Source organism: Notamacropus eugenii, chromosome 1 (genome assembly GCF_028372415.1).
Source record: "Notamacropus eugenii isolate mMacEug1 chromosome 1, mMacEug1.pri_v2, whole genome shotgun sequence".
NCBI lineage: Eukaryota > Metazoa > Chordata > Mammalia > Diprotodontia > Macropodidae > Notamacropus > Notamacropus eugenii.
In genome coordinates, this window is record NC_092872.1 from 192,052,165 (window position 1) to 192,078,858 (window position 26,694).

General features: G+C 39.6%; 1 protein-coding gene across 1 annotated transcript in view; it reads left to right on the plus strand.

The window, feature by feature from the left end:
• The first annotated feature begins 7,651 nt into the window (after nucleotides 1–7,651).
• Nucleotides 7,652–26,694, plus strand: part of CASP7 (caspase 7) — a 59,787-nt gene continuing 40,744 nt past the window's right edge. The window contains exons 1-2 of the mRNA XM_072623040.1: nucleotides 7,652–8,173; nucleotides 23,074–23,186. Coding sequence (XP_072479141.1) covers nucleotides 23,074–23,186 — 113 coding nt within the window. The 5' untranslated portion in view covers nucleotides 7,652–8,173. The remainder of the gene's footprint in view (nucleotides 8,174–23,073; nucleotides 23,187–26,694) is intronic.

Consider the following 26,694-nt stretch of genomic DNA (forward strand, 5'->3'; position numbering starts at 1 on the left):
TACTCAGAGGGTCTATTTTGGCACCTCTGTCAACACACATGCTGGGGGAAGGGATAGTAGAGGCATTTCTAGCTGACATGGTTCTCTAAATAGAAAAGTGAACTCATGAACGGCATCATGCCTGTCTGGATGACCAAATCCTGGGAGGTGACCATTCTGCATTCACTCTTGGTTGTTTAATGCTAGCTGTGATCATTAGCTAAGAAAAGAACTTTTAAAGAGATAACACTCTATCTTCATAAGCCCATTGAGGAAGAAAAGTTACTCATAGTCTACTCCCAGATTGTGTACTTTCAATATAGTAAGTAACTCAGTGGGGCAGAAACATAAAGTTAAAAGAACAAATAAATTCTGGCTTCATCACTGAATATTTTTGTCCTATAACTGACATTGAATAAACTAGGGGTGAAATTATGGAGAGTGATGCACTTGATATTGTGGGTTTGAATCCTACTTCTGATAGCTTTCTGTGTCTTCATAGACCAGTCATTTTCCTTTCTGAGCTTCTGGCTGCTCATCTGCAAAATAGGGATTATGATACTCTAGCATCTTTCTCACAGGGTTGTTTTGAGGTTCAAATGAGATAATACACGTAAAGTGCTTTGTCAACCTTAATATACTATATAAATGCCAGGTATAATAATTGATTCGGAATCTTAGATTCACTCTCCTTCGGGAATCATGAAGACCTGAATAATTGTTGTGTTTAGAGTGTAAATTTCTCAAAGACAGACTGGTTGGAGTTTTGTTGTTGGGTTTTTCATTTGTTTTCTCTTTGGAATCTTAAGGCTTATCGCAGAACATAATGGCCCTCTTGTAAATGTTTATTGAACTGAATTAAAATAAATATGGTCTTTTAAAAATTTGTTTTTAAACTATCATAAATTCTATTTTTAAAACCCCTCATAAAATTGAGACATGGTCTAAGTGGATTTACTGCCATCATTAGAGCAAAAACACATTTAGATAGCAACTTACTTTTTAAAAAAAAAAACATTTATTGATATCTTTTGTTTTTTACATTACTTTTCCTCCATCCTCTCCTTGAAAGCTATCCCTTAGAGGAAATAAAAAAGGATTTTTAAAAAATTGTTTATCAAAACTTAAAAAAAAAGTCAACTTCAGTCAACATTGTTCCACACATACAATAGTGTTCCACATCTATTATCTCTATAAAGAAGGGAGAGAGGTATATTCTTACAGCTTTTCTTTAGAGATAAGCTTGTTCATTTAATTTTTCAGTATTCAGTTTTATATTTGTTGCTATTTTTCTATTTAAACTATTAGAGTTATTATCTAAATTTTTTCTTGATTCTGCCTACTTCACTTTGCATTCATTTATTTGCAACTTTTTTTTTTTTTTTACTGCACAGTTATGTTCAATTACATTCGTATACCAAAGTTTGTTTAGTCGTTCCAAAACTGGTAGACTTTTGCTTTGTTCCCAGTTCTTTGATACTATAAAAAGTGTTTTTGGTATCTTTAAGACTTTATCACTGACTTACTTGGGATCTGTAAGTGAAAAGCTATGGATATTTTAGTCAATTTCTTAGCATAATTTCAAATTGTTTTGCAGAACAGTTGGACCAGTTCCCAGCTCCAACATGTCAATTTTTTTTACTAGTGTACTAGCAATTTTCCACACTCTCTTCCTCAACACTGACTATTTCCATCTTTTGTCATCTCTGCCAATTTTCCAGGTGTGAGATGAAGAACCTCAAAGTTGCTTTGCATTTCTCTCAAATGCACCCCTGATTTGCAATAGCCTTCAATATGGTTGTCAATAACTTACAGTTTCTTATGAGAACCATTTGTTCATATCCTTTGATGGGTTTTTGTTGTTGTATATTTCAGTCAGTTTCCAATATATCTTCAGTCACAGCTTTATCAGAAATATTTGACACAAAGATTTTTTTTCTTTGCTTATCAACCACTTCCTTTATCAACTTGGTTGCATCGATTTTGTTTATGCAAAAGCTTTTCACTTTCATGTAACTGAAACTTAACTGGTTATGATCACCCTTATCTGGTTAAGAATTCTCTCTCTAGTTATAGAAACAAAAGGTACATGACCTGGTTCTTTTCTAGTTTTTATTTTTTATGGTGTGAGTTTTCATATTTAAGCATGAATCCATTTTGAGCTTATATCACCTAAGACGTTGATCTAAACCTAACTTGTGCTGAAATGCTTTCAGTTTTCCAATAAGTCCTATCAAATAGGAAGTAATTTAGTACCAAGTAATTTATATTTTTCATTTGATTGAACACTGGCTCACTGAGTTCAATTACTTCTAATTCTTCCTTATCTAGTTCATTCCATTGATGTATTTTTCAAAATAAAATAGGCTTGATAATTATTGTTTAATATTATAGTTTGAGGTATGTAAATGCTATTTCCCCTTTATTCCTACTTTTTATTTTTATGATTTCCTTTAAGATTCTAGTTTCTTTGTTCCTACAAATGATTACTTATTAGTTTGTTTAGCCACAATTTTTTTAATTAATTAATTTGTTTTCAGTTTTCTACAATCACTTCCATATATCTTAGATTTTCCCCCCTTCCTTCCCCTCCTCCTCTCCCTCTCCACTTTCTCCCAAAGATGAGATGGCATGCAATCTTATGTAGGTTTGCATTCTTATTAAATACATTTTCACCTTTATCATGTTGCATAGAAGAATTAAAATGAATGGGAGAAACCATAAAACAAAACAAAACATAACACAAGAAAAAGTGGTCTGCTTCATTCTGCAATCCAATTCCATAGCTCTTTCTCTGAATGTGGAAGGCATTTTGCCTCAAGAGTCCACTGGAAATTTTTTAGGTCCTTGCATTGCTGTGAAGGGCTAAGTCTACCATAAAAATTCCCCACACACTGTAGTTGTTGCTGTGCACAAAGTTCTCCTTGTTCTGCTCCTTTGGTCAGCATCAGTTCATATAAGTCCTTCCAAGCCTCTCTGAAGTCTTCCTGTTCATCATTTCTTATAGCACAATAGTATTCCATTATATTCGTATACCACAACTTGTTCAGCCATTCCTCAGTTGAAGGGTATCCCCTCAATTTCCAGTTCTTGGTCACCACAAAGAGAGCTGCTATAAATTTTTTTGTACATGTGGTACCCTTTCCCATTTTTATGATCTCTTTGGGATACAGTCCTAGAAGAGATATTGCTGGGTCACAGGATATGCACATTTTTGTAGCCCATTGGGCATAATTCCAAATTACTCTCCAGAATGGTTGGATCAGTTCACAGCTCCACCAACAATGAATAAGTGTTCCAACTCTCCCACATCTTATTCAACATTTATCAGCTTCCTGTTTGGTCATGTTAGCCAGTCTGATAGGTGTGATGTGGTACCTCAGAGTTGTTTTGATTTGCATCTCTCTAATCAATGTGTAGCCACAATTTACATTTCACATACTTGGTTCCCCTGCACCACCATCACCACCAAGACTTCTCTTTTCAAGGTAAGCTTCTCAATTTATTCAAACATTTTTATATACTAAGATTTATAGATTCTTTTTTATTTTAGTCACCTTTGTTTATATACGCTCTTTGTCAATGCCCCCTTTAAACTGGAGTACCCTGAACTAAAAACAACACTATAGATGCAGTCTAACCAAAACAGAAAAGAGTGGAAATATTACCTTTAAAAAAATAATGTTAATTAATGAATTCTAAGATTTAATTAGGATATTTTGGGCTTTTTTTTAGTAACCACATCACACTGTTAGTTCATACTAAACTTCCATTCAACCAAAATACCTATATCATTGCCAGATTTTCTCCATCTTGCATTTGTATTGATGTTTTGAATCTAAACTTTGAACTTATAAACTTTATCTTCATTAATTTGGGTCTCTCTTTTAAGCCTATCAAAATCAATTTTAATCTTAATTCTGTCATTTATCAGTCCATCTCAGGTTTTCATTGACTATGCATTTGACAAGCATACCTTCTAGATCTTCATCCAAATCTTTAACAAAAAATATCAAATAAAACAGAAACAAGCATTAGAGACAAGTAGCATGGCAATGAGAACAATTTTTGCTGACTGGTATGGAACCATTGATAAACACTCTTTGGATCCTGCCATTCAGTCAACTATGAACATGACTTACTCTACTAATACTCAATATATTTCCCACCACACCAACTACTAAAAGTGACCTTTAACTTCTAGAACTTAAGAAGTTCAGTAGGGATTCTTCTCATCCTTCTATTAGTATCAGAAGAGGGTGTTGATACAGTGTTCCAGGTAGGAGTGTACATAGTAAAGCAGAGACCAGTCGCATACAAAATGACTGTCCGTGGATGGCTGGAGTTGTATCTGATGGGCTCTTAGCCTTCTTATTGGAAGGACCCTATCCCTCAATCTGTTAGCTTTTTCAAGGATCTGTTGGGAAGGATGGAGTTGCACAGAGAGTCCTGAGCAAATGTTTAATAGTTAGAGATTTCTTGATAGGTTTTTTTCAATTCAGAGGTCTTTTCACTCTAATTCTTTCTAGATCATACATCATGGAATTTTAGATCTGGAAAGCTCAGAGATGGTAGAGACCTTTCAGTTCAACTCTCTCATTTTACAGATGAGGAGACTATAAAGTTGAAGTGACAAGTCCAAGTCCAAGGTCACCCCAGCTTCCAGCCAATATGTTTTGTTGTGTCACTGAGAGCTGTTTGGAAGGGAAGTCTGTGAGAGGAGTAATGTGTACATGGATAAAAGTGGTGGTTGGAATGAGAATGGAAAGAGACTGGTGAAATTTTTTAACTGACAACTATTAGCTTGGGGAAGTAGATTCAGGAAGTTGGGATCATGGTATAGCTTCATTCTGTTGTACCTTTATATTATTCAACCTGATTTTTTAAAAACGTGTTCAGGAGATGTTACAAAGGTGAAATCAGTAGGCCCTAGCAACAGATTAGATGTAGGGGTGAGAGATAGTGAGAAGTTCAGGATAATTGTGAGCCTGCAGAATTGGGAGGATGATGTTACCCTCTACAGTAATAAGGAAGGAAGGGAGGGTTTAAAAGGAAAGATAATAAATTCTGTTTTGGACACGTTGAATTTAAGATGCCAACTGGACATCGAATTGGAGATGTCAGGAAAGCAGTTGGAGATTCAAGACAGGAAGTCAGCAGAGAATTTTGGGCAGGATAGGCAGACCTTCAAATCAGCAGCAAAGAGATGGTAATTAAATCTATGGGAGATGATAACTAGTTTAGAGGGAGAAAAGAACTCAGGATGGAATGCAGAGGGATAACTACAGTTAGAGGGCATGCTCTGGAGGAGGATCCAGCAAAAGAGACAGAGAAGGAATGATCAAATAGATGGAAGGAAAACCAGGAGAGAGTCCCAAACACCTAGAAAGAAAAGACTATCAAGGAGGAGTCATCAAAAGTGTCAAGGGCTGCAAAGATGCCAAAGAGAATGAGGATTGAAAAGTGCGTTTGGATTTGACAATCAGTGGGAGTCAATTTGAGCTGTCTCTTAGCATGCTCCTGAAGGAGTAGGCCTTTAGGACAATCTAGAACCTGAGGAGCCATAATTTTCAACCATCCCAGCCCCAAAATGTACAGCTCAGGACACGGAGACCCAGAGAGAGCCAATAACTTACCCACAGTCACATAGTTTTAGTAAGTAGTAGAGACAGATTTAGAGTGCAGATCCAGACTCTTAAGTTTAGCACTCTTTCCACAACACCATGTAAAACTGACCTAAGACTTTGGGACACTGCATATCAGAATCCATCAACTCTTAATTAAATCAAGATGGAGTCTGTGGCCTTGTGCTACATATGTGCATTATACACAACAGATGCAAAATAAATGGATGTTGAATGAATATTTAACAAGCAAATATGAGATTTCATGTATCCAACCCCAAGAATTGGCAGAGGTGACCCCCAATCTTCTTGACTTTTTTCTCCAGGCCCTTTTGTAGGAGTAAAGGTGGGAAGACATGTGGAATATGGCAATGGTTGAAAAATAGCCCATTGCCTAGAATGCTGTCAGATTAGGGTAGAAAGGTCTGAGCACCAGTTGCTGATAGAAAAGGGAGTGTATACGAACCTTATGGGACAAGGAGAAGAGCTGTCATATTATGGGGAATAAGGGGTCTCTGGATGAGGAGCACCCCTCCCCCCAATAAAAATGTAAATACTCCTAGGAGTTCTGTTATCCATCAATTACATCTCAAAGTAAATGCTTGTATTAGACCGACTATTTTGACCAGGCAGAGAGGACAAAGAAAGGACGAGCAATGCCTTTTTAGCCTGGTTTTTAAGGTCTTCCACAATCTTCCTCCAAGTTACTTTTGCAACTTTGTATCTCAACTTCTTATACTCCAGTTAAGCCAAATTGCATCTTTCACCACTCTATCTCACCTGCCTTTCCACCCTCTATGCTAGTGATCACATGGTCTTTCATGAAGGCAATGGCCTTCCTCACTCTCATCTCTGCTGTCAATTCAGGTACAAAAAGCACAGAATTCATCAAGAGAGAAGGGGTACTGCCAGCACCACTCTGAATGAGTCCCATCCTGTCTGGGCCAGTTTGTCTTTAAAATGAGGAGATTAAGCTTGATTTTCTCCAAGATACAAATCCCTTTGATCTGTTTATGTCCCCTATCTTTTTTTTCCCCACTGTTTCTTCCCCATTAGAATCTAAGTTTCTTGGGACAGAGTTTTGTCTTCCTCCAGCTCCCTGCACTTAATACAGTACCAGGTATATAGTGAGCTCTTAAGAGATGCTTGTTGACAAACTGTCTTTAGAGAGGTCTTCCTCCAATCTTTCCAGGATCCCTCCAGTTAATTAGAGCTTTCTTTTCCTGAATTTAAAGTCCTCGATTTTTTGCACTTTCTCATATTCTAAAACTTATTCTAAGTTTTTCTAAGGTTCCACGCCCCTGGAGGGCTAAGTAGGGGTCTCCTTCATTTTTAAACAGGTACTGGAAAACTGGAAATCAAGGAGATGCCCATCAACTGGAGAATGGCTGAACAAGTTGTGGTATATGAATATAATGGAATACTATTGTGCTATAAGAAATGAGGAGTAGGAAGACTTCAGAGAGGCCTGGAAGGACTTATGTGAACTGATGCTGAATGAAAGGAGCAGAACCAGGAGAACTTTGTACGCAGCAACAACCACAGTGTGTGAGGAATTTTTCTGATAGACTTAGTCCTTCACAGCAAAGCAAGGACCTAAAAAATTCCCAAGGGACCCTTGAAGCAAAATGCCTTCCACATTCAGAGAAAGAACTATGGAATTGGATCCCAAAACGAAGTGGACCATTTTCTCTTGTGTTGTGTTTTTTATGGTGTCTCCCATTCATTTTCGTTCTTCTGTGCAACATGACTAAGGTAAAAATGCATTTAATAAAAATCTATGTCTAGAACCTATATAAGACTGCACGCCCTCTTGTCTTTGCGAGGAAGTAGAGAGGGAGGGGGAAGGAGGGGAAGGGAGAGGGAAAAACTAAGATATAAACTAAGATAAAACTAAGAGATGATTGGAGAAAACTGAAAACAAATCAAATAATTTTAAAAAATAAACAGGTACTGGATGGAGTTGCTGGCTTGGGGGATGGGGGGCGGGAAATAGAAGCTGGATTAGGAACTAAAAGCCGCAGCCAGGAGGACTGGGGATCCAGTTCTTAACAGTCTTTCAAAGTCAAGGAGCACCAGACTTTGGACTCCTAACGTGGGAAATCCAGGAGCGAGCCGGGGAGCCTCGCCTCTTCCAGGAATTGAACGAGGCAGGGAAGAAAACCTGGCTAAGTCCAACGCAAAGACATCTCCAGGCGGCCGGGGCCCAGAACCCGGAACATCTCGGTAGCGGGCCGGGCCGGTCCCTCCCCGCCCACGGGATGTGGGCGGTCTCCGGGGCAGTGCTCGCTCCGCCCTTCCAAGGTCCCTTTGGGCCCCGGGGGAGCCGGGTCCGCCTCCAGGCCGGCCTAGGCTCCGCCCCTCTGCTCTTTCTCGTCTCGGCGCCCTGAGCGCAGTGTAACCCAGCCCCCAGTGAGTGTGTAGCCCGGCCCGCAGCGTGTAGCCCGGCCCGCAGCGTAGCCCGCAGTGTGTAGCCCAGCCCGCAGCGTGTAGCCCGGCCCGGCTGGCGCCGCAGAGCCGTGTGTTTGCAGCGTCTCCCTCCACCCGCTCCAGGATCCCCGGTGCTCACGGTAACCCCAGCAGCCCTCCCTCCCTCCCCCCACACTGTCTCTTTTCTCTACTGTATGGGCTTCCCGCCTGGCAGCCTGCCCTGCCTCGCTGACCTCCCAATCCTGGGGCCACCGGGCCTCTGTCCCCAGCCCCGCTTCTAACGTAGCACCCCCCCTTTTCTCCACGATAGCCTTCCGCGGCTTTCCTGGGACTGCCTGGCCTTTGGCTGTCTGATGGAGTTAGTCCCTGTTGGTGACGGTGGCATTTTTGTAACCTCCTGGAGGGTATGGGCTGGGATGAAATTGACACTGTATCCCTACCAGGGAAGGCTTTCTTTCACGGAGATACATCTTGATACACTTTTGCTAAGTTTCATAGTATATATAATCATAGCTAGCCTTTATGGCCGTATTTTAAGGCTTGCAAAGCGCTTTACATATGTTAATTAGAGCCTCACTATAACCCTGGGAGATGGGTGATATTCTTATCCTTTTACATATAATAATAGATAGTAGATATTCACAGAGCTCTTTGAAGGTTTGCAGAATGTTTTACAAACCTTTCATTTGAGCCTCACCACAGTCCTGGGTGGTAGGTGCCATTATTATCCCCACTTTACAGAAGAGGAACATGAACTGTAACAAAGATTACAGTGATTGGCCATGCAGATAGTGTCAGAGCAGAATTCTAACTGATAGTCGACTTACCTAGTCAGGACAGGAAGAGATCTTAGAAACTTGAAACAGAAAGAACATGAGAGATCATAGGATAAAGATTCAGAACTGGGAAGTAGCTTGGGCATCTGGGGAGACCAGCCTGCTTATTTTTTACAAATGAAGAAATTCAGGCCCATCATGGAATTGACTCTCCTAAATTCACCCAAACAATATGTAATAGAGCTCCTTACACTCAGCCTTTACAAATGATTTAGTTTCACTGTATGACAGATAAGAAAACTGAGACTCAGAGGACCATAGGATTATTAGAGCTGAATTTTAGACATGGAAAGAATTTTGGATTTGGAGTTGAAGGACCTGGGTGGGAATCCTGGCTCTACCCAGGGAGGGGCAGCTAGATAGAGTGCTGAGCCTGGAGTTTAGAAGACTTGAGTTCAAATTTGGCCTGAGACACTTACTAGCAGTATGACCCTGGGCAAGTCACTTGACCCTATTTGCCTCAGTTTCCTCATCTGTAAAATGAGCTGGAGAAGGAAATGGCAAGTCACTGCAGTATCTGTCCCAAGAAAATCCCAAATGGGGTCACAAAGAATCAGATGCGACTGAAAAACAACTTACAACAGTCTATCATGTAATTCAAGTGTGACTTTGGCCAAGTCACTGGGCCCACTCCTTGGGCCTCAGTTCTCCATCTGTAAAATGAGGAGGTTGGACTCCATGACCTCTGAGATCCCTTATAACTAAATCTATAGTACTTTGACCTTAAACAATCAACAAAGGAACATTTGTTAAGCATCTGCTTTGTATTAGGCCAAGCACAGAGGTATGTGCTGTGGATACAGAGACTACCAAAAAAAAAAAAATAGCCCCCTACCGCTACCCTTCAAGAAACTTACCTGACTGGTATGGACAAGGGGGTTGGACAACTGGAATGTAGGGTACTAGACCAGTGATATTACTGTACAGAGAATTCCCCTCTAAGGAGTCTCTACCAATGCAGGCTGGCATCTTCTCTGAAATTTACAGTCTTAGAAATTAGCTCAGGGCATGAGAAGTTAAATCCTTTCCCTGTGGTCACACAGCCTGTGTGGATCAAGAGCAGGACTTAAAATGTAGGTCTTCCTATTTGTGAGGCCTACTCCACTGTACCATGTTTCCTCTGCATGTATAAGTAAATACAGTATATATGTAGGTGTATATGCACATATATTTGTTGTTCAGTGGTATCCGACTCTTTGTGACTCCATCCTGCTATTGTATCTTTTAGCATTTTAATACTGTCCATGGGGGTTTTCTTGGCAAAGATACTGGAGTGGTATGGTATATTCTTTCACGGTAGGCAGGCTTTAGGCATGGGTTCTAGTGATAGCTTTGTTTCTGTTCATAGGCACCATATTCAGGAAAGCTTATGTAAGAAGGTTCTCCTTTCCCAGGATATCTTTTTGGCTGTTGCAAGGTGCGAAGCCAGGTGGAGTTGGAAATAAGATGAGACTGAAATATGTATAGGTGGAGTCCCACACAGATGAAATCATAAAGCTTAGAAGTATTGTAGCTTGTCTAATCTAAACAGTAATAACTTATCTTTATATAGCAAAATCATCATTCTAGTACTTTCCTCATGACAACTGTGTGAAGTAATTAGGGCAAGTATCTTTATTCTACAGAAGGGGAAACTGAGACTTGGAAGTGAAGGCACATGCCCAGAGTCACCCAGCCAGTAATTCATAGAGCCATGACTTAATCCCAGGTCTTGTCTCCAAAATCCCCTTTTAACTTATTGATTAAACACCAGTTATTCCCTAAAATTAATTGCTAATTCATATATACAAAGTATTTTTGTGTTACATTAACTTATTTGAGCCCTGAAATCACCCAGTGAGGTAGATAGGGCAAAAACTGCTACCTTTTTGTAGCTGAGGGAACTCAGGCTCAGCCACTCCCCTAATAAAGAGGCAGCTGTAATCTCTTCTGACTTTTTCTTTCACTAACTTCCAGTAGACTATTCCGCCCGAGGATCCGGGAATTTCTTGGCATTGCAAATTTAAGAGCCCTCCTGCCACAAGGAAGCTCCTTCCAGAATGTGGGGCTTGTCTTGGTGAGTCAGACACCAAGAGTTCCATGGAAGCTTGTAAAGACCCCTTAGTCAGGTGCACGTGACCTGGACCCCTCCTTTTATTGAGCATGAATTCATCATGAGCACCTCCCAAGGAAGCCAAACTCGGCATTAGGAATGGAGGAGCCTGGTGTCGGTTGAGTCAGGAGGAGCAGTCTGCTCCCCTCCTTTCTGGATAGTGGAGGCCATCTGTTCAGTTGTTGTAGAAAAGGAGTCTTACCAAGCTTTGACTTCCTTTTCCTTCCTGTGGCAAACCCAGATATATTTTGTTTGTGTATTTACCCTTAAGTTTATTCTTTAAAACCACGGGACTTCTTGAACCTGCATTCTTGGACATGGAGCCTGTTCAGAAATTCCCTTGCTCTCATTAAGGATAGGAAAATTGATTTTTTTTTTTAACCCCATGTGCCTAAGCATCAACCAGATGATGGTTTCCTAGATGAATTTGAATCCAGTTCAGCAGACATTTATTAAACACAAAACATTCAGAGCACCATGGAGGAGGTATGCCGGGTAATACAGTATGCAGAGAGACTCAAGTCTACCTGTCCAACCTTGGGAAAGCCTCATCACTTCTCTGGGCCTCAGATTCCTCCTCTATAAAATGAAGGGGTTTCTCTGGGTGACCTCTAAGGTTCCAGCTGTAATTCTGTTATTTTTTGAAATAATAACAATAGCCTTTATTTACGTATTTTCACTGATGAAAACATATTTTCCTTACTTCCAACAAACCTCTGAGGTATATAATAACAGGAGATCCTTGTTTTCATGAAGCATACATACTGGTAAAGCCAGCTACAATAGATCTCATTGGGTAGAGACAGAAAAAGTAGCTAGATGGTGCCATAGTGGCTTGGAGTCAGGAAGACTCATCTTCCTGAGTTCAAATCTAGCCTCAGACATTTACTAGCTATGTGATCTTGGTCAAGTCACTTTACCTGTTTGCCTCAGTTTCCCCATCTGTAAAATGAGCTGGAGAAGGAAATGGCAAACCACTCTAGTATCTTTGCCAAGAAAACCCCAAATGGGGTCACAAAGAGTCAGACATGACTGAAAATGACTGAATAATAAAAATAGAAATGGTCACCAGAATTATTTTTCTTCTACTTTCTACAAAACTATTGAATTTTTAATCAGCTAACATGGAAGCCCTTTGAGTCAAGTACAGTATTTTATTACTTTGTGAGTACTAACTAGCTAGGGAACCAAAGGACCTGAGTTCAAATATGGTTTCTAAAGAGAGAATCATGTGATATTGGATAAGGCTTTTAATTTCTTTGACCATCAGCTTTCTTATCTAGAAACATTAAAAAGTTGGACCAAATGGCCTCTGAGGCCCTACCCAACTGGTGATTTATCATCCTGTGACCCCATTTAAAAACAATAGCTCACACCAGGCCCCAGAAGTCATTTTTTTCACCCTCTGGTACCTTTATACATAAAATGTCATTCAGATCACTGAAACATCTTAATACAGTTTTTAGTCAGCACCATTAAACGGTACTTTGGGGACTGTTTGATAGTATGGGAAGGCACTGGATCTGGAGTCAGAAGATCTGAGTTCAGATCCCACCACTGACACTTAATCTCTGTGACCTTGGGCAAATCATTTCATTTCTCTGGAGTCGGTAAGGGAGTGATGATCCAGAAGGTCCTCGGAAGCCCAGAATCTTTGTGATATCCCTGGACTTAAGTGTTCATGGGGATAGCGTACAGAGGAAATAGACATACACTATCTAGTTGATAACTTGTAAGGTGCAAGGTCCATTTATTTTAAAGTATCTGTTTCATTTCCTTTGTAGAGGTTTGAAGCTAGGAATAGGCAAGAAAAGCCATTGCCTGGGGCCTGGCACTGTTTCCGCAACACTTTGTAATATTGTGTAATCACAATTATTTTAATACAATGGGAATATTCTCCTGCCTGTAACATGTGAATGTTTATCTGCGACATAAGGCATGAGTATGCTGCAGTTTATTTTTAAAACTTGGACCGGAATGGTTTGTCCCAGTTCTGCCTGGGTGTGGTGAAATGCCTTATAATGTTGGGATCAGGTTTATCAACTCTGCATTGTGGCAAGTCCCAGAGGTGTTGTGTTTAGTGGTTTCTTAGGAAGGTGATGTGTGAGGATACTGTAATTGCTAATTCCTCAGTAGAGAGGAAGCCTCAGGCAGTGACATGTATTAAAAGTGTGACCTCTGGCAAATAACTCGAATTCTCAGTACTCTGGACTAGTGAATCTCTTAAGTATGAACTGAGAATCCTTAGGAGATCATTTTAAGAACTCCACAAGGTCAAAAACTATTTTCGTAATAATTCCAAGGCATTATTCATCTTCACATTTTTTACTCTCATTCTCATGATTATATAAGCTACATTTCCTGTGGATTAAAGATTTAGCTACAAACACAAAAACTGAGCCAGTATATCTCATCTGCAGAATTCTCCTTTTGCTTTACACGTGGACAAATCTACACACTTGGTTGGGCTTGCTGTTTTGCTTAGATTTGTCCAGCATCGGCACCAGATAATGGTCATAGTCTTTTTTTGGGGGAATACTTGGCCACAAACACAAACGCAAGCACGTGCTAAGTATTCACAGTGTTGAATGATTTTTTTAATCTCCTGGTGTATCCTGGCACAACTGTGTTGATACTCATGGTGCAGAAGCAATTGATAGGTCAGCCCGTTGGCTTGTTAGTATGAATCATGTCAGTGGCACCAGACTGGACTACATCATTGTAGTCCTCAGAGGCAGTTAAAAAAAAAACAAAACCAGCTTCACTTAAGAGTATCTCTGATACAGCAATAAAAATGATCAGTTTTATTAAATCTTGTCTCTCAGATACCTAACTTTTTAACATTCTGTGTGATGGAATGAGAAGTACACATAAAGTACTTCTTTTGCACACTGGAGTATCATGGTTGTCAGGAAGAAACAGATTTGCTTGACTGCTTGAGCTGTGACATGAATCAGTGGATTTTTTTCATGGGACAATTATCCCATTAGATTGTTAAGTTCCTCGAGGGCAGGGACCAGTGCCAGGTGCTTAATAAATGTTTATTGATTAATTGCTTTGATTGTTGAGTTTAAAATGGCCAAGGATCATTATAGTAAAATTTCAAAACGACATAATCAGAAAACAAACCTTGCAGTGGGCAAAGCAAAACACAGAGCAACCAAAAACCCCAAAGATCTTCAAATTCCAAGGAGAGATGAGTGAAATATCATATGATTATTCTGTATGTAAAAGAAATCAAAGAAAAACCTGGAATATCATCTTAGAACAAAAAGGACCTTAACACACACACACACACACACACACACACACACACATACACACATCAGTCAGTAAAAAAGAAGGATTTAAGTCATCTTTTCAAAAGAACCACCAGTGTGGAAGAAAGAACCCTGGATTCTAGTACTGCACTAATGAATGCAGACTTGGGTCTAGATCCAAGGTGACTTTCTGGTATCTGAGATGCACCAGAAAATGCTTCAACTTAACCAAGCAATCCAATCTGCTTCCTGCTTTCTTTTGGAGTATTACCGTATTTGTGTCTGTCACCCTTGCTTGTCTGTATAGTCCATTCCAGCAATTGCATCTTCTGCAGATCCTACCTTAGTTCAAGAAGTCTCAGAGGCTGGCTCAACTACTCATGTCAGCATTGCCTCTGTCATCATCTCCATTTCTCCTCATCTGTGGATGTCACTTCCCATGCACATGTGACTTACTTCCCTCTTCTAAACAAGCTGCCTCTCTTCCCTCTCTGTTCTTCCCTTCCACCTTCCTCTAAAACAGTTACTGCTTGATACCTTTTTCACATGCCCCTTTGATTCCCCTGCATTTTGGAAAACACATAATTTTTCAATAGTAACCATGGCATTTGGACTCATGGAGTTCATTCTTATCACAACTGAGTATGTTTGTTTTGCATGAATCTGCTTGGTGCAAGGAGTGCTGGCCAACTGTTCAGGGTGCACAGACAAGCCGTCGTTACCACCCACTAGATTGCTGTATTTCCTATGTGCATTTTTATGTCCATGATTAGATTTTTAATCTCCTCAGATACTTGGGCCTTGTTACTTTCCTTGACGTCCTTGCCGGCCTCTATAGTATTTGGCATAGGGAACACTGTGGGTGGTCAATACATGCTTGTAGAAAAATGGAAAGGAGGGAAGAGATTTACAGATTAGTTGTGTAATCTGTAGCAATGGAGGAGAATTTCTACTCCAGCCATTCTGTGCGTGGTAAAAATAATGACTGGAGACAATAATAATAATAGAATTATTTTTAATTCTGTAACCTACTTCCTAAACCCTACCACTGTGACCCTGAAGGCTGGATATGGTTAACACTATGACTAGTGTTAACCCAAGGCACTAAGTTATCTCTTCTCCCTCCCCATTTCAATTAATATATTTGAATAGTGGTTTTCATTTTTGTGTTCATTTGTTTGGTCATCTCTGACTTGTTGTGACCCCCATGAACCACAGCAGGCCCAGCGCTTCCTTCCTCCACCATCTCCAGCAGTCTGTTCAGACTCATTGTTGTTGCTTCCATGACATTATCTCACCATCTCCATCCAATGCCATCTGTTTTTTCAATGCCTTCTGTCTCTCCCAATGTCAGGGTCTTTTCCAGTGAGTCCCATCTTCTCATTATGTGGCCAAATACTTAAGCTTCAGCTACAGTATTTATTTGTCCTTCCAGTGAATTGTCTGAATTGCTTTCTCTAAGTATTGACTGATTTGATCCCCTTGCCGTCCAAGGGATTCTCAATAGTCTTCTAGCACCACAATTCAAAAGCAACAATTCTGTGGCACTCTGCTTTCCTTATAATCTAACTCTCATAGATATACATTGTTACTGGAAAAATCATAGCTTTGACTATACATCATGTTCTGCTTTTCAGTATGCTGTCCAGGTTTGCCACAGCTTTCCTTCCAAGTGGTTTTTACTACTACTGTGTACTAACTCACTTTGGATGGCCCCAAAAATGACGTTAAAGCCATCAGCCTTCAGAATGCAAAGACACCTGGCATAGTGCATGTAACGCTGGAGTTGGCATTAAGACAGCCTGAATTCAAAGCTATTTCTGACATACACTGCTAGTTTATGTGACCTTGGACAAGTCACTAGTAATTCCATAGGATTTACCAACTGAGTAGTGGACTGGTTGGGATCGCTTGGTAGAGACAGTTCCCATTTTGGGAGTTCTCTGCTAGGACAGCATCACTGTTCCTTTGTGTATTTGAGTATAGAAAGTGTGGCTTCATGGCAAGGATGTACTAGAGGGCCTACAGGAGATGGTTAAATGTCCAGTGACAGCATTTCTTGTTAATGTGGTTCAGTCATTTTAATCATATCTGACTCTTTGTGACCTCATTTGGAGTTTTCTTGGCAAAGATGCTAGAGTGGTTTGTCATTTCCTACTCCACCTCATTGCACAGATGAGGAAACTGAGGCAAACAGGGTTAAAGGGACTTGTGCTAGCAAGTGTCTCAGGTCAGTTTTGAATTCAGGTTTCCTTGACTCCAGGCCCAGCTCTCTATCTGCTGCGCCACCTAGCTGCATTGTACTAACATTTACACCTCAAAAATCTGCAAAGACTATAAGTAGGGGTTTGATTTATTGTTTCATTGATTGTCTGGACTTAAGAGAGTGATGGAGAAAATATTAATAACATAGATTTAACCTAAAAGTGTGTCATTCAAGTCAATTTAATTCATTAAACATTTATTAAGTGCCTACTTTATGCTAGGCGCTGTGCTAAGCCCTGGGGATGTGAAAGACAGTTCCTGTCTTCAAGAAGCTACATTGCTTTTTTCTATAAAGACAATTGTAAACATTTACCAGCACCTCGCCTTCTCTATAGCAATGTGACGTACTCCTAGCTGCCCCCAGTCCCAAAACGTCTAAAAATATTGTTTGAAGGTCACTTCTGAGCCCCTCTTTGCTTTCATGGGACACGTAGGGTTAAATGCTTACCGACCCACATGCTGTAACAAAGCAGTTCACAAAGAATTAGTTCTGGAAGAAATCTTAAAAATGATCTAGTCCAACCCCCTTATTTTGTAGATGAAAACCAATCCACAAGCGTTTATTAAATATGTACAATGTTCCAGGCACCATATGAAGTACTAAAAACTATAAGGACAAAAATAAAACATTCTCTATTGTCAAGGAATTTATGTTCTCTCAGGGAATACACCATATACATTTCTAATTATGTGGAGAATAATTCCATCGTGGGGAAGGAGTGTGCCAGTAGTAGGGAGATCAGGACAAGTTTAATGTTGGTGATGATTTTTGAGCTGAGGGATTCTGAGGGGTGCTGATGAGGAAGGAGTTCATTCCAGGCATGTGGAACTGCTAGGATAAAAGCAAAAAGATACAAGATGAAGGTTAGAAAGGAGAGAGAGAAGGCTAATTTGGTTGGTCCATAGAGTTATAATGAGACTTAGTTATATGGCAAAGTAGATAGAGTGTTGGACTTGGAGTCAGGAAGACCAGAGTGCAAATCGAGCCCCAGACACTTTGTAGCTCTGTGACCCTGGGCAAATCACTTACACTCTTTTTGCCTCAGTTTCCTCATCTGTTAAATGAGGATAATAATAGCACCTATCTCCCAGGGTTATTGTGAAGATCAAACAGGAGAATATTTGTAAAGTGCCTTGTAAACCTTTAAGCATTATATAAATGTTATAATTATTATAATAATTATAATTGTTATATATTATACTTTATTATTATATCATTAATATATTATATATATTATTATGTATTATAATATAACATTATAACCATATATAATATTATATCACTGTTGTAGTTATTAATGAGGCCAGGAAGATAGGTTGGGGTCAGATTGGCTTTAAAAAACATAACACAAGGATTTATGTTAGGTGTTAGAGGCAATAGGGCGACACCGGAATTTACTGAATTGGGGAGTGACTTAGGTGGGGGAGATCAATTCAGAGTCCATTGAAATAAAGAGAAGGGTCAAATATGTGATGCCAAGTTTTGGTAATTGATCTGAGTACGAGAAGTGAGGAGTCAAGGATTATGCCAAGGTTGTGAATTTGGGAGACTTGAAGAACGGTGATGCCCTTGTCAGAAATAGGGAAATTTGATATAGGGGTAGATTGTGTATGGAGGGGAACAAGGAGAGGGAAAGTAATGGATTCCCTTTTGTATGGGTTGAGTTTGAGACTTCTCTAGGGCATCTAGTTTGAAATGTCCAATAGAAAACTGGTGATGTGATATGGAGGCTCAGGAGAGGTACTGGAACTGGCAATATAGATTGAGTGATAAGGTCAGAAGCCAAGGTTGAGGAATGAGTAATAAGTGAGGACGTTGGAGTAAGAAGTATAGGTAACTTTTTTCTAAGAGTTTGGCCGAGAAAGGGAGGAGAGATTGAGCTGATAATGGGGTCTAGTGAAGGATTTCTTTTGAAGATGGAGGTTTGGGGCATGTTTGAAAACCTAATAGATAGGAGAGATTAAAAACTGGAGAGAGAAGGGAAGTGATTGTGGGGGCAATGTGCTGGAGATGAGAGGAGGAAATGGGTTCATTAGTATATGGAGAGGGGCTGTCCTTGGTAATAAGAGCCTCCTCCTCAGAGACTGGAGGAAAGGAGTGAGAGGTGATGGCAAGGAGGAGCTCATACTGAACGGTCTCAGTTTTTTTAGTAAAGGAAGAGGGAAAAGTAAGTAAGAGGGAAAATCCTCAGAGGGTGTGATCCCTAGCCCAGTCTTTCTAGCAGCAGGTGAGTAAGAGAGATGGCAGGGAGTGGTGAGAGTAATCCTAGGTTGGGTTTTGGCAGGGTAGGTTTCTATCAGACAAGAAGGCAAGTGATTCAACAATTCGGAGATGAATTCAAATCCAAACAATTGATTTTGGCCAAAGGGCCACACTTGAGGACTTAGAGGTCCATATGTGACCTCAAGGCCACAGGTTCCCCATCCCTGTAATTAACCATAGTATTAAGATTGGGAAGGAAGGAATTTAAAGCCAGAGAAGGGGCAATAGCTTGAGAAAATAATGAAGAATTGTAGGTCTTGGTGCCAGTAAACAATATATTTAGTCCAGTCTTCTTGTACAAAATGACTAATATGGAAATGTTTCACATGATTGCTAGTTTATAACCTAGATCGGATTATTTACCATCTCAGGGAGCAAGAGGGAAGAAGGGATAGAATTTGGAACTCAAAACTTTTTTTAAAAATGTTAAACATTGTATTAACATGTAATTGGCAGAAAAATAATTTTTTTTAAAAAAAAAGAAAGTTCATGGTGCTAATGGGACATCCAAAGTAGAGATACACAGCAGGCAGTGTGTAGAGTGGAAACAGGGCTCAGAGGAATTTGAGTTTTCAGGGTATATGACTGATAATAGAAGCGCTGTGAGTAGATTAGTATTGTCAATCAATAAACATTTATTAAGCACCTATAATATGCCAGACATTGTGTCTAACACTGGATTAAGAAAGAGAGAAAGACAGATACTTATGAGACTGAAAGCAGTAGATGAACACGAAAAGAAGACTGGAAAGAGATATTCAGGTAGTCAACAATATGCTATGCTTACGTGTGTCATTTCATTTAATCTTCCCAACAACTCTGCTTTTAATGTACGTATCACAAGCATAATAGACCCATTTTACAGATGAGTGAACTGAGACCCAGAAAGGTTAAGTGACTTGCCTAAGGTCACACAGCTAGTCAGCATCAGGAGTAGTTTTTGAATGCTCATCTTCCTGACTTCAAATTCAGTATTCTATACCCTCCACAAAATAGGATAAAGGAGCAAGTGAAAAATGTCGCAGATGAGAGTGAAGGAAATATTAAGAAGGAAGAGATATACAAGAGTGTTTGTTGTTCAGTCACGTCTACCTCTTCATAACCCCATTTTGAGGTTTTCTTGGCAAAGATACCAGAGTGGCTTGCCATTTCTTTCTCTAGTTCATTTTATAGATGAGGAAACTGAGGCAAACAAAATACGTGACTTGCCCAGAGTCACACAGCTGGTCGGTGTCCGAGGCCAGATTTGAACTCAGGAAGATGAGACTTCCTTACTCCAGACCCACTGTGAGGGTTACATGTTATAAAAACTGCAGATAGAAGAAACATGGAAAATTAGAATAAATTTGGATGAATTTAAAATGTAGTGAACCATATACCATCTCTTGTTTGGAGTAGTACATAATAATCTATGATCTTCCCCCTGTGTTGTTTTGTATAATTTTCTCACCTTTTTGTCTTTCCTTTTTTTGAGTAATATCAGCAAGGATACGTTTTAGGGGGAAATTCTAACTTCCTGATGATTTCATAGTGTAATTAGTCTTTCTCTTCCAAATTAATGGCAGGAAAAATTGCATTCAAAAGCAGAACTTAAATTCCAATTGATCTCCACTAGAAATAATACTAATGAAAGCCACTTGAATTTTCCTATGCTGCTTTTATTTTGAAAACCCCTATTTTTCTTAAAGTGACCATGCAAAACAAAGTAATTGAGACAGGTAATTTAGAAGATTGGTACCTAATAAATATTATTGAATACCTTTCCTTAAAAAAAGAATAAATTTCAGAGGAATAAAGTATAGGAGAGATGATAGGAGTTTATGGTGGCAAGATAGGAGAATGTTAGATTCATGATTCAATAAATGCTTGTTGATCGATTCATGAATAGGCCCGACCCATGCAATAGGACCAGATCTCAGTCAGCACACCCACTGCTAACTACTCAATGCTTTCTTCCTTCCTCCCACTCTGAAGCCTTTGTCCCACTCATCCATCTCTAGTTTAACAAGGCCAGTCATTCTCTTCTGGCAAATGGTTTAACCACTGGAAAGTCTCATATGTAAACAGTCATTTGTAAAGTACCTGCCGTTAGTAGAAGTATTTTTGAAAATACAGTTTCAAGGGACAGGGGGATTTTTTTAAAGTGCCCAGATGGGGACACCCTGCCAAAGGGCTTACTGTTCTCAGAATCGTCCTTGAAATTCAAGAGATGTGATCTAGCATGGGCAGGAGCATAATCCACTCCATGTTGCTTCCACCAGTGTCTGAAGCCATGTACAGGGCATTGTTTTACTGCTGCAGGAGTGTGGAGAAACTTGGGCGTAAGGTGGGAAAGGGGGATTACTCAGGGACTATTCAATCTTGGCATAAGAAGGGACTCACTCTGTCTACTCCATTCAAGAATGTTCTCTACAGTACGCCTAACACATGGCCATTTGGCCTCCACTTAAGCACTGCCAGTGACAGGGAACTCATTCCCTCATGAAGTAGCCATTGTTGGATAGCTTTAATAATTAGAAAATTGATTTTTGTGTTTAGTTAAAATCTGAATTTTTTACCCATTGAACTCCAAAATTCCTTTGCTAATAGCTAGCCTTTAAAGTTTGCAAAGCACCTTACAAATATCTCATTTTACCTTCACAACAACTTTTGTTGTACATAGGTGTTATTATCATATCCACTTTACAGAAGAGGAAACTGAGGCAGACAGGTTAAGTTACTTGCCCAAGGTCACACAGCCATAATCTAACCTGGACCCTCAGTGCAGGGAGGCAAACATTCTATTCCTCCCTAACGGATTCTCTATCCCACTTTCTATAGTGGTTGTTCCAAATCAGACTTCTTTTGGGGCCCCATGACAACCCCTTATCCTACCCTCAACTTCATACTTTGCACCCCCAAAATTAAGTTCTTTACTTATCCCACATAACCAGTTCATCACCAAATCTTGTCATTTCTACCTTCACAACATTTCACACATGTATACAAATATACATACATGTGTACATGTGCATATATAGGTATGTATGTGTGTATATATCACCTTCTCTCCATTCATACATGCATACATACATACATACAGCCACAATCCTAACCTAGAGTACTACAATAGCCTTCTAATTGGTCTCCCTGCCTGAAGTCCCTCCCTACTCCAATCCTTCTTTCTTTCCTTCTTCCTACCTACCTTCTTTTTCTCTTTTCCTTCCTTGCTTTCCTGCATCCTCCCTTCTCTTCTCCCTCCCTCCTTGTCTTCTTCCTTTTCCTCCTCCCTCCCTCCCTTCCTTCCTCCCTTCCTCCCTTCCTTCCTTCCTTCCTCTCCCCTCACCCTTAGAGACCAGGACTTTCCTATAACTCTCACTTGTCTACATGGCACTTGGCATATGTTACCCTGTATAATCATTTCTTTCTTTATGTCTACAATCTACCTCTCCATCTAGACTGTATGTATGTCAAAGGCAGGAACCATTTTTTACATATTTATTTCCCCATTGCTTAGTATAAGATCCTGCAGCAAGGAGGTACTAAGCAAATATTTGTGATTTTAGATGGTGAGCAAAATAGGGAAAGGTCATTAATAGAATTACAGAACAGGAAAAGATCTCAGTAACATTCTGATTTTTCCTGATGAGGAAACTGAGACCCAGCAAAAGAAAGTGATTCACCCAAAATTGTACATCAAGATAAGAGTAAAATTGGGATCTAAATCCAAGTCTCCTAAAGGAGACTAGTACTTTCTTTGCTAAACACAGTCAAGAGCAAATATGGTGTGTATTGGACTAAGATTGAAGATTTGAAAAGACCAGTTTGAGGCCAGATTATAAAGTACCCCAAAAGCCAGAGAGAAGAGTTTGGACTGGATTCTTTAGGCAATATATAGTTATTAAAGGTTCTTAAGTAGAAAAATAACATGATAAAAGTAATAATATTAGGGGAAGATTAGGATGGTAGTGCTCTACAGAATAACTCATCGCTCTGGTTATTGGTTCTAAATAGGACTTGAGTGGAGATGGTGTGCACTTAGTACTAATAGAAGCTTAGTTTAGTGATGAGAGTCAGAAGGCTTGAGTTCCATTTCTGATATTTATCTGTTGTGTGATCCTAGGCAAGTCACTAAAACTCTGTGCTTTAAGGTCTTCATTTGTAAAATGGGATAAAGATGAACTATGTCCCTCACAGAGTAGTTCTAAGAAAAATGCATTGTGAACACCAGCACTTTATGTACGTGTGAGTTGTTTATTACATGATGCTGTGGTTTTGATTTGGTGTTTGTACGTGTTTGTGTATCTATCTGTCTATCTATCCATGCACTTATTTGTCCACATAGATGGCCGATGAGCTGGAGTCACGACAGGGAGCCGGAGATGTAGGAGAAGAAGACTATGATGACGACCTTGTAGATGCCAAGCCTGATCGATCCTCCTTTATATCAGTGCTCAGGTAAAGTGTTTTATTCTCTGGAGTGGAACCAGCTCTCTTTTTCTCAGGGATCTCCCTGGGTCCCATGAGTTCAGTTATCTCTAGGAAGATGACTCCCACAATTATATATCCCACTCCATTCCCACATCCCCTACTGTCTGCTGTATGTATCCAACTGAATGTCCCACAGACCTCTCAAAAGAAGGGTTAGACTAAATCATCTCTAAATTAGGTTTCTTCTTACTCCAGGTTTTTCATCCTGTGAAGTAAACATGTCCAATATGGAACTCATTGTCCTTCCCCCAAAAATCTGTCTGTCCTTCAAACTTCCCTGGTTTGTTGACTGGTGACCTGCTAGTCACCAAGGGTTCCTCCATTGAGTCCATCTTCAGCTGTTTCTCTCCTTGACGTACGCATCCAATTACTTGCCGAATCTCATTCAGACACATAGTCAGAATGATATGATCCATCACATGTCACAGTAATCTTGCAGTGCATGTCTTTGCTGATGTCCATCTCTGTTGCCCAACAGTACATTAATGTCCTAATTTTCCCACCTTCCCCCCCAACATTTGTCATTTTCGTTTTCTGCCATATTAGCCAATCTGATGGGTGTGAGGTGGTATCTCAGAGTTGTTTTATTTTGCATTTCTCTAATCAATAGTGATTTAGAGAATTTTTTCATATGATTATTGTCTCCTCTGGTGGAATGTTAGCTCCTTAAAAGTAAGGATTGTTTCATTTAAAACAAAATTCACATATCCAGTTTCTACCTAGCATAGTACCTGGCACGTAGTAAGAGCTTAATAAATGCTTGCTGAGTGTATTAACCAATTTGTATTATTGATACAATCATCCAGGTATAAGCAGTTCACAGAAATCAATCCTCCCATATAGAAACCAGGGTGAATGCCAAGCAGTATTGCCACTGCCCAATATTCAGTAGATCTGGTGTAAGAATCTGTGATAGCTCCCAAGTGGACTCTGTCATTAGAAGATGTGTTCAAAAGGGGAATAATTCACTCTCATGCACCAGAGGTCCTAAGTCCCAGGTAGCCAGAAATGGAAGTGGGCCTGTACTATAAAGGAGACTCAGATCATGTGCAGATTTGTTGGAGACCTGAGCTAGAAGGACTAGAGGACCGTCATTTGTAGTGTCTCAGAAATGAGGAACTGAAGGCTTGCTACCTATCTTAGGTATCTTTTGTTTGATGTCCACCTTTCTTTCTTAAGGAGTTCAATGACTGGCTCATGGTCTTTCTGCTTTCATAATTGGAACACTTTGTAGGCATGTTTTTTTTTTAAGTTTTATATATTTTTTTCCAATTATATATAAAAATAATTTTAACATATTTTATTTTATTTTTAATTTATGGAATAAAACAAGCATTTCCACAGCATAACACAATAAAAATTTTGAGTTCCAAATTTCCTTTCTCCCTAATTCCCCTCTCTTCACCTCGAGAAGGCAAGCCATTTGACATAGATTATATATATATATACAGTCATGCAAAACATTATTTCCATATTAGCCCTGTTGTGAAAGAAAACACAGATAAAAATAGGTAACAGGAAAAAGAAAGTTTTAAAAAGTGTGCTTTCATAGCATTCAGACTCTACCAGTTCTTTCTTTGGAGATGGATAGCATTTTTCATCTAAGTCCTTCAGAATTGTCTTGGATCTTTGTTTTACTGAGTATAGGTAAGTCATTCACAGCTGATCGTCATACAATATTGCTGTTACTGTGTACAGCGTTTTGGTTCTACTCACCTCATTTTGCATCAGTTCATATAATTCTTCCCAGTTTTTTCTGAAATCATCCTGCTCTTCATTTCTTATAGCACAATCATGTTCCATTACAATAATATACCACAATTTGTTCAACCATTCACTGATTGGTGGGCATCCCTTCAATTTCCAATTCTTTGCCACCACAAAAAAGAGCTGCTATAAATATTTTTGCACAAATAAATCATTTTCCCTTTCCTTTGATGTCTTTGGGATAGAGACTTAGTAAAAGTATTCCTGGGTCAGAGGATTTGCACTGTTTTATAGCCCTTAGGGTATAGTTCCAAATCGCTATCCAGAATTGTTAGATTAGTTCACAACTCTACCAACAGTACATTAGTGTCCTGATTTTCCCACATCTCCTCCAACATTTGTCATTTTCTTTTTCTGTCATATTAGCCAATCTGATAGGTATGAGGTGGTACCCCAGAGTTGTTTTACTTTGCATTTCTTCAATCAATAGTGATTTAGAGCATTTTTTCATATAACTATAGATAACTTTGATTTCTTCATCTGAAAACTGTATATTTATATCCTTTCACCATTTATATTGTAGACACATTAATATCCTCTGCTACTCCAGTCAGAGATTCCCACTTCATCAGCCTCCTCAGATCCTCTTCACTCCAGCTTAGTCATCCACAATTTGGGATCATATTGTGGATCTCACTGTCATCCCTACAATGCTACCTCCATAACCTCAAACTCTGAAAATTCCCTTTCTAATCCCAACCCTCCTTCCTGTCATCTCTCCCACTGCCTCATCCTTTCTCCTGTTCTTCATCTCCACCATGGCCTTCCAACTCTGCACTCTCGATTCATCACCTCTTCCCTGGCTTTACTTCCATCTCTTCACAGTCTTTCCACAGTGGGCCAGATCAGTTATACACCTTGCCCTCCTTTAAATTCCTTCCTTTCCTTGTGCTGTAGCCCTCACACTCTGCCCATCTTCAAGACTGGATTATCCCCGCCATTTTCCCTAAGAAAGAGTATTCTATACTTTCTGAACTCCCATTACTTACGCCTCCTTGCCACCCATTTACTTATCAACCCCTTACGTTTAATCTGTATGACTTCTGCCCTACTTTCTTCAAGGTTACCATCCTTTCTGAATAGGCAACATTCCACCCGCCATCATAGATTCAGAGTTAGAAGGGATGTTAGACATCATCTGGTCCAATTCCTTAGTTTTATAGATGAGGAAACTGAATCTCAGAGAGGTTAATAACCTGTCAAAGGCCACCCAAGTGGCAGCCCTGATTTGAACACAAGTCCTTGACTCTGACTCTGTCCCCACAACTTCTTCAATGAAAGGAAGGTGATACATTTCTTGTCTCTTCCTTGGGATCAAGATTGGCCAGTTGGACATTATAATTAAGTAGAATGAGAAGAAAAGAAGGCCTGGTGGAGAGCCCTGACATCCATGCTCAGGAAGTGAAAGGTAGGCGATGAAATAGAGGCCATGTGCCATAGTGGATAGAGAGCCAGTCAGCAATTGAGAAAGACCTAAATTCACATCCTTACTCTTTGACACTCAACAGCTGTGACTGTGATCAAGTCACTTAATCTCTTGGTGTCTGTGGCAACTTTCTAAGATTATTAGTTGTAGAGATCCGTTGATAAAGGAACTTTACTACACTGATTGTTCCCTATGACAATTAAATCATAGGGCTGGTCCAAAATAATAATAATTAAAATAATTATTAAGTGTTCAAATTAATTTTATATTTGTTTATAATAT